The 14,425-nt window shown below is 45.8% G+C and overlaps 1 protein-coding gene across 16 annotated transcripts in view; it reads right to left on the reverse strand.

Annotated features, from left to right (window-relative positions):
* Positions 1 to 14,425, reverse strand: part of RBFOX1 (RNA binding fox-1 homolog 1) — a 1,459,388-nt gene that overhangs the window by 696,434 nt on the left and 748,529 nt on the right. For 13 of the 16 annotated variants that reach the window (XM_077918364.1, XM_077918368.1, XM_077918373.1 and 10 more), the window contains one exon: positions 4,838 to 4,885. The exons of the other annotated variants lie outside the window; for them this stretch is intronic. In XM_077918364.1, coding sequence (XP_077774490.1) covers positions 4,838 to 4,885 — 48 coding nt within the window. The remainder of the gene's footprint in view (positions 1 to 4,837; positions 4,886 to 14,425) is intronic. 16 annotated transcript variants of the gene reach the window in all.

The following is a 14,425-nucleotide window of genomic DNA, read 5'->3' on the forward strand; positions in this document are numbered from 1 at the left end:
CCATCACTCATTAGTTAGCTTTCCAAATAATATCCTCAGCTCCTTGAACACTGATGGTGCTTGTCTGAATGGGAGAGAAAGGTGTGCATTTCTGAGTGTGTGTAGAAGCTAGTACATTGGCAAAAAAATAAAAAAAATCACATTTGTTGCTCCACCCAATTTAGTCCTTGGTCCCACCCACCACAGGCAAGTGCCTCTCAGAAGGTTGTGGCCCTCAGACTCCACAACCCATTATGAAACCTGATAATGGATTTGCAAAGTAACCTGCTGCTGCTAGGAAGGCATTTCATTCTCATAAACTCCATCCACTAGCATCTGAGTTAGTATAAGGCCTAGAAAAATGGTGTGGAAGTCATTTCCTCAAACCCTATGTTTGAGATTGGGGCGGGGGGGATAGAAGCTGGACCCAGGTGCTGTGTCTATGTGTCACTCGATACCTGTCATTTGCAAGGCTGCATGCCCTTGGTCACCCCATTCTGTCCTCTGCCTGCTTTCGTTTGTCCATTGGTATCTTGGCTTTTATAGAGATGGCATTTGTCTCTTCTTTCGCAGGTGCTTTTTTAATTAATCTCTGGAAAGTGCTGCAAGACCTTTTCACAGAAGGTGTTATTAAAAAAATCCTTATCCGTAGGCAAAGGAGCCACAAGTTTAACGGCGCACATTGTATCCCCAAGAAGATCATGCAGAGTTATAAAACATTACAGAACAAAAGGAGGGGGGGGCGATTCTCTAACTTTGCTGACCTATCACATTATCAGCTCCAGGGCAAAGCATAAAGCCTTTTGATCTTGCAGGCCCCAAGGTGGCTCTTGCATGTAAAAAGTGGTGATTTTATCTGTCAAGATGCACCTCAAAAGGATTCCCTTGGCAAACCAACCCTCCCCCTGTTCTGGAGAAACAGGCAAATGGAGTGCGGTGCTGCGAATGACCTTGAACTACAAAGCTAATGCCACTCGGCTGCTCGTTAGCGGTCAGCCGCGTGGTTGCCTCCAGGGAAGGCTGCCGAGAATGTCAATGCAGATGCCAGCGAGGTTGACTTGACAAAGGAGAAGTGGGCCTAATCAAAGGGCAGGGAAGCAAAGCAATCCTCAGACAAGGGATGGGGGAGGAATTTGGAGGGTTCGATTTTCAAAGCATGATCTCCACATCCTGGACGAATGTGCAGATTGGACGTGGGTCTCCTTCACAGTCCTAATTTGCCCTAGATTCTACAATGAGGTGATCTAGGGGCTGGCATCTTTTAAAAACTTTTTAAAACATCTACTAATCACATTGAGCAGCTAACATGTGCACTCACGTCAAAAATGTGGCTGCAATTACCCAGAGAAAGGGAATGATATTATAAGGATGTGTTGTCATTCTCAGGGAGATTGTATGAATGGGGTGGGGGGTGGGGAGCCAGGAACTGTACTTTGCTAAAGGTTGCTGAGATTTGTTAGGAGACCCCTCTGTTTCCCCCACCCAGAGCTACAATTCCCAGAGCGGTTTAACAATCAATCTCTCTTCCCAGGGAACTCTGGGAATTGCAGCTCCGGGAGGTGACTAGAGGTCTACATCTCTCCCACTGAAATTAAGCGGATTTAAGAAGTGCTGAGTCCCAACTGGATTATGCCCCATGATTTTGAGGCCTTTAATCTGTGTGAACTCTGGGGCACCTTTGCTCCCATAAAGCACAACAAAACCTAATCGAAATTTCAATCAAGTATACAGCTGAAAGTATCAAAAGCAATTTCAGAAACAATTTTGGAAAAGAGTCAGTAGAATACTTTGGCACACTGTGAACCCTCTAAACGTAAACCGAGCCTGTTTGTGTGCGTGCACCAGTGCCGTAATGTAAGGCTGCTTATTTAACTTGTCACCCCTAGAATCTTATGTCACTTTAGCTGCAAAAGTACCCCCTTGTCCACAAGCACCATTGCTTGTTTATCACACATATGGCTGGGCTTTAGAATGGCAGGTGACAGTTCCACAAGAAATTGTGCCTATTGAATCCAGCTCAGAAAACCATTTTGGTGGTTTTCATTTGAAAGCAATCTCCTTCTGCTTACTAATGTTCCTCAACTCTCTTCATATTTTCAGCAAAAAAAACTCCCCCCTAAAAAACTGAATTGTCTTACCTTACTCCGTTGACTTGAGAGAAAAAGGGGTAGTGAGTTTGAGATACCATCAATTGTTGTTGGGAAGGGCAGAGAGTTTCTACACATTTTAGAAAAGGTTTGTGAGAGAGGCAGTGTGCAGAATAATCATATCCTCTTCTGCTCCCCTGCCCCGCATCACCCCAAAAGAATTGGATGTGGTATTTTCAAAAGCCTAATTGTTTTCAAATATGACTACATTCTCCACAGCAGGTTTTTCTTCCTTTTAGTGCTGCAAAACCCGGGGGGGGGGGGGGGACTCTCTGGCTGAAGACCAAAGTTATTAGCATTGAAAATAAGGCCACTTTTCCCTCACACAAACACACACAACTTTCTGGGTCCAATTGTAGTGTTTGCTATTGGTATTTTCAACCTGGGTGGATCTGCACTCATGGGTTTTAACATTAAGGAATGGGTTTTGATAACCATGTGGACACATAATGTTCTGCTTTTAACGTTCATAGTGTGTTATTAGAATGTGACACCAGAGGGGGCTGCAGAGCAAACAGGAACCAGCCTTAGGGAAACAGTGTTTTGACAAGAGAAAACAGAGGTAAGAAGCACTTTATTTTATATGTCCTGTGACATTTTAGAACAATGTATCTAATATTGTTCTAACAACCTTAAACAAGTCAGTGTAGATCTAGCCCTGGACTCTCAGATGAAACTTGGTGAGAAGGCCAATTTTAGTTAAAATCAGACATTTGCACTCTATCTGCATTTTTATCTTCAGTTACCACAACTGAGCAATTGCTAAACAATTAAAAAAAAGGGGGGGGGGGAGTGTAGCTCTTCATTTTCTCTAAAGCTGCCTGTAGAGGCTCACATTTATGATCAAGGAGAAAACCAGAGGGTTAGGGTACCCACTCTGGTCCACTCCCACTGGAAACCAGCCAGTTCATCTCAAATTGAGGCCTTAACCACAGGGCATAATCTGGGTGACATTCTTTCTGCTCTGAAAATGAGAAAGACTTTCCCCTTTTAACTCCCATACACCCATCCCACCTCAAAGCGTCATTCAACAGCAAGCAGGGATGCGGGGCTTTCTAAATTGCTCAAAATATATTGCTGTTATTGGGACTTGATTGACAAAGTTAGGAAATCATTAAAACAGAAAGTGCTTTCTTCATATCCTTTCCTTACGGCAGTGGCATAGTGTGGGTTGTCAGCACCTGGGGCAAGGCAAGTAATTTGCGCCCCCTAACCCGTGGATTTGCGCCCCCTAACCTGTGGATTTGCCCTAATCCCAGATGTTGCACCCGGTGCGGCCCCCCCCTGCACCCCCCACGCTACGCCACTGCCTTACGGTGCCATTCAAAACCATATTCTTTCGGCTACAAACATTTCAGATGAGCAATATGAGTTTGAAGCGTGCCAAGGTGGCATCTCATTCAAATCCACTGAATATATTTTAGATGTTCAGCAGCTTCGAGTACTACTAAGTATAAGCCCAACAGTTATGCAAAGCAAGAAACACCCTGAAGCAATTTAAATATTGGAACAACAACATACATACGTGTGTGTGTGTAAAAAATAAAGTTTAGGTGGTGATGCATGGAAGCTACTTTTAGTGACAACAGTTTTGCTACTTTCAAAGCACAAATTTGATACTCAAGGATCAGTCAGGGAAATCAAATAATGTTTTAGAAATGTTTTTTCACAGATACTAAAACATATGCCTATTGTAACATACTGGTGCAGTTCGTGATTTGTGTTCACTGCATCACTTCCTTGGACAGCAGTGCAGGAACAGGGAGTTGGGGAAGGCTACCCCTGATGTTAACTCTACAATTATACCAGTCTATGCTTCCCTTCCCACCACCACTCCAGTAGCCAGCATTCAGAATCAGAACTGAAGAGCTCCATGTAAATTCTTCAGAATACCTTGTGGTGTTGTTACATCAAGGTTACTGAAGGGCACTGCTGGAAATATTAATGCTGTCACCTTCCACTTATCCATTTGGAGGAATGCTGCTGTTTTCATAATTACCACTAGTGCCCACCAAGTAAGACCCATCGGAGGCCAATTGGTTGAGGATACCTTCAGATGTGGAGCTGGGGCAGCTCAAATGTAGTGGTCCATGGTTTCTAACCAGGGTTAGCAGATAGGAGGGACCCACAGGTGAGCACACTCACTCTTTTTCACTCCTGTGGCACACCCAACCTGTTTCCCTTCACACTATCTCTCCACCTCCCTTTCGTTCTCCAGATTTCACCACAGCAGCACTGTACCCCACCCACCCCACTCAAGGCCTGCTGGAGTTCACAAGCAAAGCCAGAAGCAGGTTTGAAACCAATCATGGTTAACATTATCATCAATGTGTATGCAACATTGCACTATAGTTAGCTCTGAAAATGGAAGAGAGCAGGGCAATCCACATGTGGAAAGGGTAATGGGAAGAAGGGAAGATCTGAGAGACTGCTACTCATCTCCTAACCATGGTAAAAAGATTGCGAGCACTATGTTTGCTTTCAATGCAGTGACTTTATGTCATAAGCATTTCAAAAGAAGCAAGGTTCAAAACACAATGAAAAACCTCTCTCTCTCTCTCTCCACAATCACATTGTAGTGTGAAACTTCCCTTTGAATTATATCCAATGCACATAATTATGTCCATATTAGAATTGCCATCTATAGCCAGTAAGCTGTGACAAAAAATATATACCAGAGAAAGGACAATATATCAAAAGGAAGGACTTACTTTTCTGTCCTCCGTTTCTACACAAGAGCTGCACTCCACTTTAGTATCCTGAAAAAGTTAAGAAACAACTAGTAAGGGTGGGGGGAGCTCTCTCTCCGAAACAACAATGCCTGAAAACCTAAAAATAAAATGATGGTTTAATCTGAAGTTCAGAGTTCTTCTTTTCTCCACTTTCTCTCTCCCCCCCCCAAAAAAAACCACATTAACTTATCATATTAAATATTTTATAGATACAAAAATATCAGACTTTCACATATTCATTTGAAATGACCTCAAGTGAACTTGACTGTAATGAGATGTGCAGGATGCAGTAACCAAGCTTAACCCAACAGAACAAGAAAGGCCAAACCACAGTTTAGTGTTACATCAGAATAATGTCAATGTGTTTCTTGCTCTACCTGATCATGCAAGCATTACCATAATTGCTTGACCTGCTGTGGGCTTTGAACTTATCCCATGTGGATTGGGGAAGGTATGAAGGGGACTTTTGCTCACTTGAACCAAAGTAGAAGACCTCACATATTGTTGATTGCCCTGCTTTATCAGGGTCTGTGACTGAGCAGAGATTGAACTCACAAACTTGAACAATAAGTCCCCTGGTCAATATGGGGAAGTCTGAGGACTAAGCACACATTATTGTCTCATTAACCATGCTTGAACCATGCAACAGGAATGAACAACCCTCAACAGAAAAGCACATTCAGATATAACATTAAACATTATTTGTTTGATACACGAAGGACCCTACCCCAGCCTTGTGAGCCTTCCAGCAGATGGTCAAGGAATATATGGGAAGCCTTTGCTTCTATTTTAAGTTTTCACTCATTACATCCAACCCAACATAAAACTGTGGTTTAGCTAAGCTATGGTTTAAAGTGGAGTTGGAAAACGTGGCCCTCCATGCCTTAGTATCTGGCCCTCGAGAGTCTGCATAGGCCGTGCCTCCTCCCAAGGCTACAACCTTCACTGGCACTGATCCATAGCCTGCCCTATTTTTATTTTGTGCCTGGTGGGAATAGAATTGGCACAGATGTGTACTTGGACTTTGATAATGGCTCTTGCATTCATGTATGTAGAAGCCACCCACTTTTTTTGTGTGGCTGGATTGTAGTCTACTTTACCAAGAGTCACACCCTTTCCCCCACTCAAAACTGGCTGTGGGCCTCAGAAAGCTGTAGGCCCCACTAATAAATGTGACCATTGGACTGTGAGGAGGTTCCTCACTCTGACTTAAAGAAACAAATGGTTTACAACCCAGGCTTGTTTCACTAAACCAAGGTTATGTTAAACCAACACCTTTGAGTTCAGAGGCAAAAATAAACCACTGTCAGTTCAAAAAAGAAGCAAAAAAATTGAAACCTCCTCCTCAAAGGGGTATTAATTTGTTCAAAACTGGAGGATGAGGGCTTATGGGGATGCAGAACTCTATGAGTTAATTAGACCCTGTAAACCAGGGATGGGGAACCTGTGGCCTGGCAGGGGGGGCTACATCACCCATGAGCCCCAACCAGCATTGCCAACTGTCAGGGATGATAGGAGCTGTAGTCAAACACCAGGTTTCCCATCCCTGCCCTAAGCCATGGTCATTACAGAGTTAGAAAAGTTTCTGATAGCAGAGCTCTATGAGTTAATTAGACCCTGTAAACCAGGGATGGAGAATCTGTGGCCCGGCAGGTGTTGTGGGGCTCCATCACCCATGAGCCCCAGCCAGCATCGCCAACTGTCAGGGATGATAGGAGCTGTAGCCTAACATCAGGTTCCCCATCCCTGCCCTAAGCCATGGTCATTACAGAGTTAGAAAAGTTTCTGATAGCTCACAAAATGCAGCCATTATCTATGATCTCCTTTAAAAATGAAAGTGGTGAGATCCCTTAATGTAAGGGGAAAGGATGGGCAGCACATCAATGAACAGCAATATTCTATTCCCCTCTGCCAACTGTACCACCAAACAAAAAGAAAGCCATCTGCTTTATGAAAAACACCTGCCATCATTCTAAGCTAATTCAATATGCTCATGTCACAGTTAATTTACTGAACATTCGTTGCTATTCTGCTCCCAAACAATACACAAGGCCAACTTTGCAGGTGCCTGACGGAAAACAACTGTGTTTGTCAACACTATAGGGGTGGTCTAAGAGCACATAGCCACCCTTCATAGGGAGGCTTTCACATATTATCTACTATGGGGAGATGTGCAAACATTATCTGCACATGGGGAAAGCATGCCTCTCCCCACATGGGGGAAGAGACATGTCCAATACCCCATGATCCACTGGAGATAAGCCCAAACTTAGACCCCAGTTGACCACAAGACCAGCAAGATGGCTGCCACTCCAACTTTATTGAGACTCTTGGTTGGGCCTCACACATTCTTCTGCAGGTAACAAATCCCCATCATCCTACAAAATGCCAAAACAGTGAGTCTTTTTTCCGTTACTTCTGGCTTAACGTGTTCTGTACTGGATTCATCCCCCATGGCAGCTGCTGTAGACCACAAGAGGTCCACCAATACCAGTTCATTTGGTGGGTTGGTGACAGAGTTTCTCCAGCTTTTGAGCCCCATGGCAACCCAGTGGCCCCTTTCTCCAGGCTATGGGAGTGGCAAGCCCCTGCTTAGAATCACCTAGTTTCACACACAGTGATGCAATCCAACAGCAGCTGTTATGAGGGCAGGGAGCAATGGAGAAATGTTAGAGAACAGAGCTGTGTGTGCCGCACGTCCTGTCCTAAACTGTCCAAGCTAGCCTGCTGCTCTCAGATGCACTGAAGTATGCAGCTCTGTTGCCAAGGTGGAAATGAAACTCAACTGACATTTGCAGCTGGAATGGGAAGGAAGGTGGCCTCTTATATTTTGCCCCAAGAGGCAAAATGTCTTGGGGTGGGGTCCAGGTGTAAAACCCTGGTCTTACCACCACCACGACCACCCTAGATAGTTGTGGTTGCTGCAGTCAGTTTACCTGGCTCACATCTGCTGAGTGCCACCAACCATCTTCACTGTCACTTCCCCAACGCCTTGCAAGCTTACCAGGCCAGGCAGGGATGGGAAATGAGATTAAGGAGAAAACTGCTGAGTGAAGCAGCTGCAGCTGTTATCATCTTCACTGATCTAGGAAGCCCCTGGGCTCCACTGGGGGTCAGAGGTAATCTTAGGAAGAAGAAGAGTTTGGATTTGATATCCTGCTTTATAAGGAGTCTCAAAGCGGCTAACATTCTCCTTTCCCTTCCTCCCCCACAACAAACACTCTGTGAGGTGAGTGGGGCTGAGAGACTTCAGAGAAATGTGACTAGCCCAAGGTCACCCAGCAGCTGCATGTGGAGGAGCGGAGACGCGAACCCGGTTCACCAGATTACGAGTCTACCACTCTTAACCACTACACCACACTTCCTCCTTGAGGAAATAATAGTTCTGGAGGTTGGGGGGGGGGTATGGCATGAGGTGAAAAGGTCAATCTCTTTTCCCATCATGGTTCTGATCCAAAAGAGCACTACACCACACTGGCTTTCTCTCGTAAAGACGATGGGTGCTTCTCTTCAGAGAGAAAAAGTTTGGTGTTTTGTTTTGTTTTTTAAGGGGGGGGAGTGATGATGGTGTCAGCTCTGATGGGCCTTACAAGGTTTTTAGGACCCACTATTGGCCCCATGGGATGCGGGTGGCGCTGTGGGTAAAACCTCAGCACCTAGGATTTGCCGATCGTCAGGTCGGCGGTTCGAATCCCCGCGGCGGGGTGCGCTCCTGTTGCTCGGTCCCAGCGCCTGCCAACCTAGCAGTTCGAAAGCACCCCCGGGTGCAAGTAGATAAATAGGGACCGCTTACTAGCGGGAAGGTAAACGGCATTTCCGTGTGCTGCGCTGGCTCACCAGAAGCAGCTTGTCATGCTGGCCACGTGACCCGGAAGTGTCTGCGGACAGCGCTGGCCCCCGGCCTCTTGAGTGAGATGGGCGCACAACCCTAGAGTCGGACACGACTGGCCCGTACGGGCAGGGGTACCTTTACCTTTACCTTATTAGCCCCACATCTCTCTGCATGAACGCCAAGGGTTGTTGGCAGTCACTAGTTTTATACAGGCCTGCACATGTTGTTGAGAGCCAGTGCTGTGTAATGGCCAGAGTGTTGAGACTAAGGCCTGGGAGACCGAGGTTCAAATCCCCACTCAGCCCTAAAGCTCACTGGGTGACCTTGGGCCAGTCACTGCCTCTCAGCCTAACGTACCTTGCAGGGCTGCTGTGGGAATTAAATGATGAGGGGAAGAACCATGCACGCCCCATTGTTGTTCATTGGAAGAAAGAGTGGGTTAAAAATGCAATAAATAAATAACAACAGTTTTGGAATAACAACAGCAGCAACAACAACAACAACAAAAAGTATACTGCATTTCCCTCTCCCTAAGCATTCTTCATCAGTGAATGATGTGGAGTGGGGCAGAATGCATTTGAACATTATTAAAGAGGAGAGGGGACAATGGTGTCATTTTTCTTTCCTCCTGCAAATCATCTCTTCTGCGGTCTGAACTCTGCAGCCTTCCCAGTTGTCCACACTTCAGGCAATGCCTAGTGGGACACATGGGGAGGAGGCTCCCCACCCCATTCAGGAAGTGGAGGCAGTCAGGGGAGCCTGCAGACTTCTGGGTAAATGTTGACTGGAAAGAATGAACAACGATATAGCAAGCTCAAAACCCTGCAACCAGAAAAAATTATAAAGAAATTCTCAGGAAGATGGAAGCCTCTTCCAAAGGGGAATGTGGTTGTGTGTGTGTGTGTGTGTGTGTGTGTGTGTGTGTGTGTGGTTGTTGGTGTTGGTGTTGTTGTTGTTGTTTTAAAATACATTTGAGGGCAAATTTCAGCAGAGGACTAATAGCCACCCTATGAATCTTAACGTCAGCAGGGTACAGAACTTGATGGGTAGGAGGAAGTAATGAGACTATGGTGCAGAGATGCTGTACAGTCATGCCCAAGCTGGTTCTCCAATTAGTCTATCTGCCCTTGGAAACACTAGCAGTGGCTGAGAGACCCTCATAATGCCCTCATTATTCTCTTTGGTCCAGGCAAAATTTTGGCAGCCTGCAGTTTGTGTGGGCTACAATATCAAAAATGACCAGCAGATGGAGGCAAACAACCACACAATCAAGCTGGATTTCTTCATATTTAGGGACCAGGTTGCAAAAAAACCCCAGCTCCCTTTTCGGCATCAAACAATTGGGTTCATTAGATCAAACATCATAATTGCACAAGTTTCTGCAATGACAAAATCTTATCCCTATTCTGATTTTCTTTAGGATATATGTATATATATAAATAACCAGAAAGTATCGCTACAAACATAGCCTGCTAGGAAGATCACAGATGAAATAAATGGGAAGATGCATGATTATATGAATGTTCTTGGTGAATTACACCCTAAAGCCTAGAAACCTTATTCCCTGTCTTTCTGAATACTCATGCCTGAAATATGAAAAAAAGCTCAATGTTCTTTGTAAAAATGTGCACACCAATGACAATTGCTGGAGGTAGTTTACCAAGATATAAAAAGCACCAAGATTGCAATGCTATATCCATGTGCCAGGACGCGGGTGGCGCTGTGGGTAAAAGCCTCAGCGCCTAGGGCTTGCCGATCGAAAGGTCGGCGGTTCGAATCCCCGCGGCGGGGTGCGCTCCTGCTGTTCGGTCCCAGCGCCTGCCAACCTAGCAGTTCGAAAGCACCCCCGGGTGCAAGTAGATAAATAGGGACCGCTTACTAGCGGGAAGGTAAACGGCGTTTCCGTGTGCAGCTCTGGCTCGCCAGAGCAGCGATGTCACGCTGGCCACGTGACCCGGAAGTGTCTCCGGACAGCGCTGGCCCCCGGCCTCTTGAGTGAGATGGGCGCACAACCCTAGAGTCTGTCAAGACTGGCCCGTACGGGCAGGGGTACCTTTATCCATGTGCCAGGGATTGAGCACCATTGAAGTGAATCCGAATTACGTCTGAGTAAACCTGTGCAAGACTGCCCTGTTAAATGAAAAGGGGAGGGGGGAATAAGAAAAATATGGTAGGCCACTCTTTGACATTGCTGTCGCCCGCATGCTTCCTGGAATGACCATTAGCAAATGTTACATTGTTAGGTTTCTTTCCCTGGCATTACATGAAGCAAAGGATGGAGAGCAAAGCATTTTGCAAATACAACTAGCTGTGTGTTCAAAGCACTCCCTCTCCCTGCTGCGAAGGGTGTTAGCCCTGCCTTCCTCAGCAGGGAGAACCTTTGGAATAATGGATTGCCCTGGCTGTCATGGTGTGATATTTAAGTCCCCTCCCCAGATATATATTGTCATGGGGACAGTAGTGTAGTGGTCTAGGGTCATGGGGAGGGGGCTATAGACCCATTACTGCTTCTGCAGCAGAGACCCTGTCTCCAGTGCCCCAGAACTGCCCAGTCAGCATGAAAAGGGCTAATTTTTTTAGCCACTGTATGCTCCGAAGCTATGCACTTGAGAACACTGAAAATACAAGGGATTACATCAGCCACCCCCAAACTCGGCCCTCCAGATGTTTTGGGACTACAACTCCCATCATCCCTAGCTAACAGGACCAGTGGTCAGGGATGATGGGAATTGTAGTCCCAAAACATCTGGAGGGCCAAGTTTGGGGATGTCTGGACTACATTTTCAAGAGAATTGTGTGCAAGATCTGTTACATGCAATGGGACTTCACAAAAAACACACTGAAGTCATTTCAAAATAAGATATTGGAGCACTCCAAATCATTTGCCCAATAAATAGCAGAACAACCAAAAGACAGAACATGGATGTATTAATTGTTGCAGGACACCCCTAATTCTTATTGTTGTACAGTTGTAGGGTGTTGTATAATCTTAGAAGGGTGTGTGGCTGTGACTATCACAAAGGGAATCTGCACCCCTGAATTTGTTGCTACACTACTGCAAGGGGAAGGGCAATAGTTCAGTGAGAGGGCATCTGTTTGGTATGCAGACGGTACCCGATCCGCTTCAGTTCCCAGCAACCCTTGATTGTGGTTCGAGGACCCGACCCCCGCGAAGTGAAATGAGGACACAAGGACTCGCGACGGGACGACGACGAGGAATGAGGCCAGGAAGAGGCTGGCGCTGCAGCAAAAGGCTGCTGAACACGCCCCCTCCGCGGCACCTGGTTGGGTGGCCACCGGGGGGGGGGGGGGCGTGAGCGCCAGCCAGGTGAGCTGGAGGCAGGGGGCAACGCCCCCTGCTGGGCGGAGCTCGGGCTCCCGCCCACAACCACTCCCCTCTCTTTCAGGGAGGAGAGTCTTTACAGCCATGGAGATCCACTGTTAGTCAGTGCAGACAATATTGAGCTAGGTGAACCAAGGGTCTGACTTGCTATAAGGCAGCTTCCTATCTATAGATATAACTATATTCTTTCCAATTTGCAGGACATTTTGTGTCAGAAGAGAAAAGCATCTTGGTCTGTTAAGACACCTCTCCCCTGCTTCCAAACCTTAGAGGGCACTGTAAACCCCGTACTTCCATAGTTGTACCTCTGAACTAATAAATAATACTCAAAATAATTTCATTATTTTTGTTAACATTAAATTGTTAAACTTGGTTAAGGAAATTTCTTTATTAAAAAGCAAACAAATCAAACTATGGCTTATCTGGGCTTTATTTTAAACCAGGCTTCCTCAACCTTGGCCCTCCAGATGTTTTTGGCCTACAGCTCCCATGATCCCTAGCTAGCAGGACCAGTGGTCAGGGATGATGGGAATTGTAGTCTCAAAACAACTGGAGGGCCAAGGTTGAGGAAGCCTGTTTTAAACCAGTTAATCGGATTCAAAATGTACATTTTGAAAATGTAAGTGACTTAGGGTCATCAGAAAGTTACTGTTGATTACCACTGGGAAATAACTATATTCAATTAAAATGGATTAATTTTATCTTTTTTCATTTTCATTTTTTATTTTGTTGAAGAATAACATGGCTGAAAGATGAACACTCCCTGTTTTGTATACATTTGGGCAATGCCCAACAGGTGCTGCAATTGAAGCAAGCTGTGAGTAGCTGGATGTATTTTATTTTATTTTATTACTTTTCCTTTACAAAGTTTGCATTAACTGGGTTGCATGACAGATAACCCGTCAGTAAGAGAGAGCAGCTGAGGTCAACAAATCCAAACTTTATTGACCCAAGCAGGAATAAGCTATCAGAGTTGCTTCTTATCTTGCAGAACTTCTGCAATACTCCTATTTATTCACAGCTAAAGGGTGCGAGGTCACCTGTCAAACTGAGAGTTGGAGAACTTACCAAGGTATAACAGGTCAAAAGCACCAAAGGAATTATTTGCGGATGGGAGGGGGAGAAGAGGTAAAACTCGGCAGCAGAAGCAATTAAAAGAGATTTTTAAATATTTCTTTCTGTGTCTCCAGTTGTAGCACCTTAATTCACCATGTTTGTGAATAGTGTTTGTGCAAATGTACATATTTAGGTGTGTGCAATCGCTGATTTGTTAAAAAAAATATTTCACCATTTTATCCACAATTAGCCTTAAAGGTAAAGGGACCCCTGACCATTAGGTCCAGTCGTGACCCATTCTGGGGTTGCGGTGCTCATCTCGCTTTATTGGCCGAGGGAGCCGGCGTACATCATGACTAAGCCGCTTCTGGCAAACCAGAGCAGCGTACGGAAACACCATTTACCTTCCCACCGGAGCGGTACCTATTTATCTACTTGCACTTTGACGTGCTTTCGAACTGCTAGGTGGGCAGGAGCTGGAACTGAGCAACGGGGGCTCACCCCATTGCGGGGATTCGAACCGCCGACCTTCTGATCGGCAAGTCCCAGGCCCTGTGGTTTAACCCACAGTGCCACCCGCGTCCCTCCCTTGGAGGCTCCTAATTCTTTCCCACTTTAAATGCATGAATGTAAAGATTAACAGCATAGAAGTCATGCCCCCACTCTCTCACACACACATCATTGTTCCCATCAACTGTAGATGAGGGGTTGTCTCAGAAATCAAGATGGATTGGGTGCCAGGAATTCCCTTAGCTCAACTGAGAAAGAAATAACATTTCATACATTGGCTGTGCCTCTCTCCCACTCAGTCTTCCAACTCCCATTGCCAGCTGGAAAGGAAAAACCTGGCCACATCACGAGATGAAGGACTGGAAAGGTGTGCTCTGCTTCCTCATTTATTTATTTTTTATCTGGTGGATTCTGATGCATCCTCCCTGAAAGCTCTCTTCTTCCACCTCCTCCCATCTGACCACTAGCAACTGCCTCTTATCACCAGCAACTGGGAGGAACCAAGGGGCTGTCATGCAGGTGTTCACAGCCCTCTCTCTCTTGCAGCCATTAACTACCAAGCTGTGTGGCACCACAAGGGAGCCAAAGCACAGCCCTGTCTACAACCTTAGCTGATGTGCTGCCCCATAGAATTGAATGGGACTTTTGCAGCAGCAGGGTGGATCATGGGCAGGTTGTACTGGACCAAGTAGGAGAAATGCAACCCCAAGTTCAGAGAAATTATTCCAAACTCATGCTGCAGGGAGAATATTTTCTGGAACAGAATACTTGGAACAGGTTACAAGTGGTCTCAATAAGAGTTTTACTGTGCTCATTCTCTTGCCAG

This window comes from Podarcis muralis, chromosome 14 (assembly GCF_964188315.1).
Source record: "Podarcis muralis chromosome 14, rPodMur119.hap1.1, whole genome shotgun sequence".
NCBI lineage: Eukaryota > Metazoa > Chordata > Lepidosauria > Squamata > Lacertidae > Podarcis > Podarcis muralis.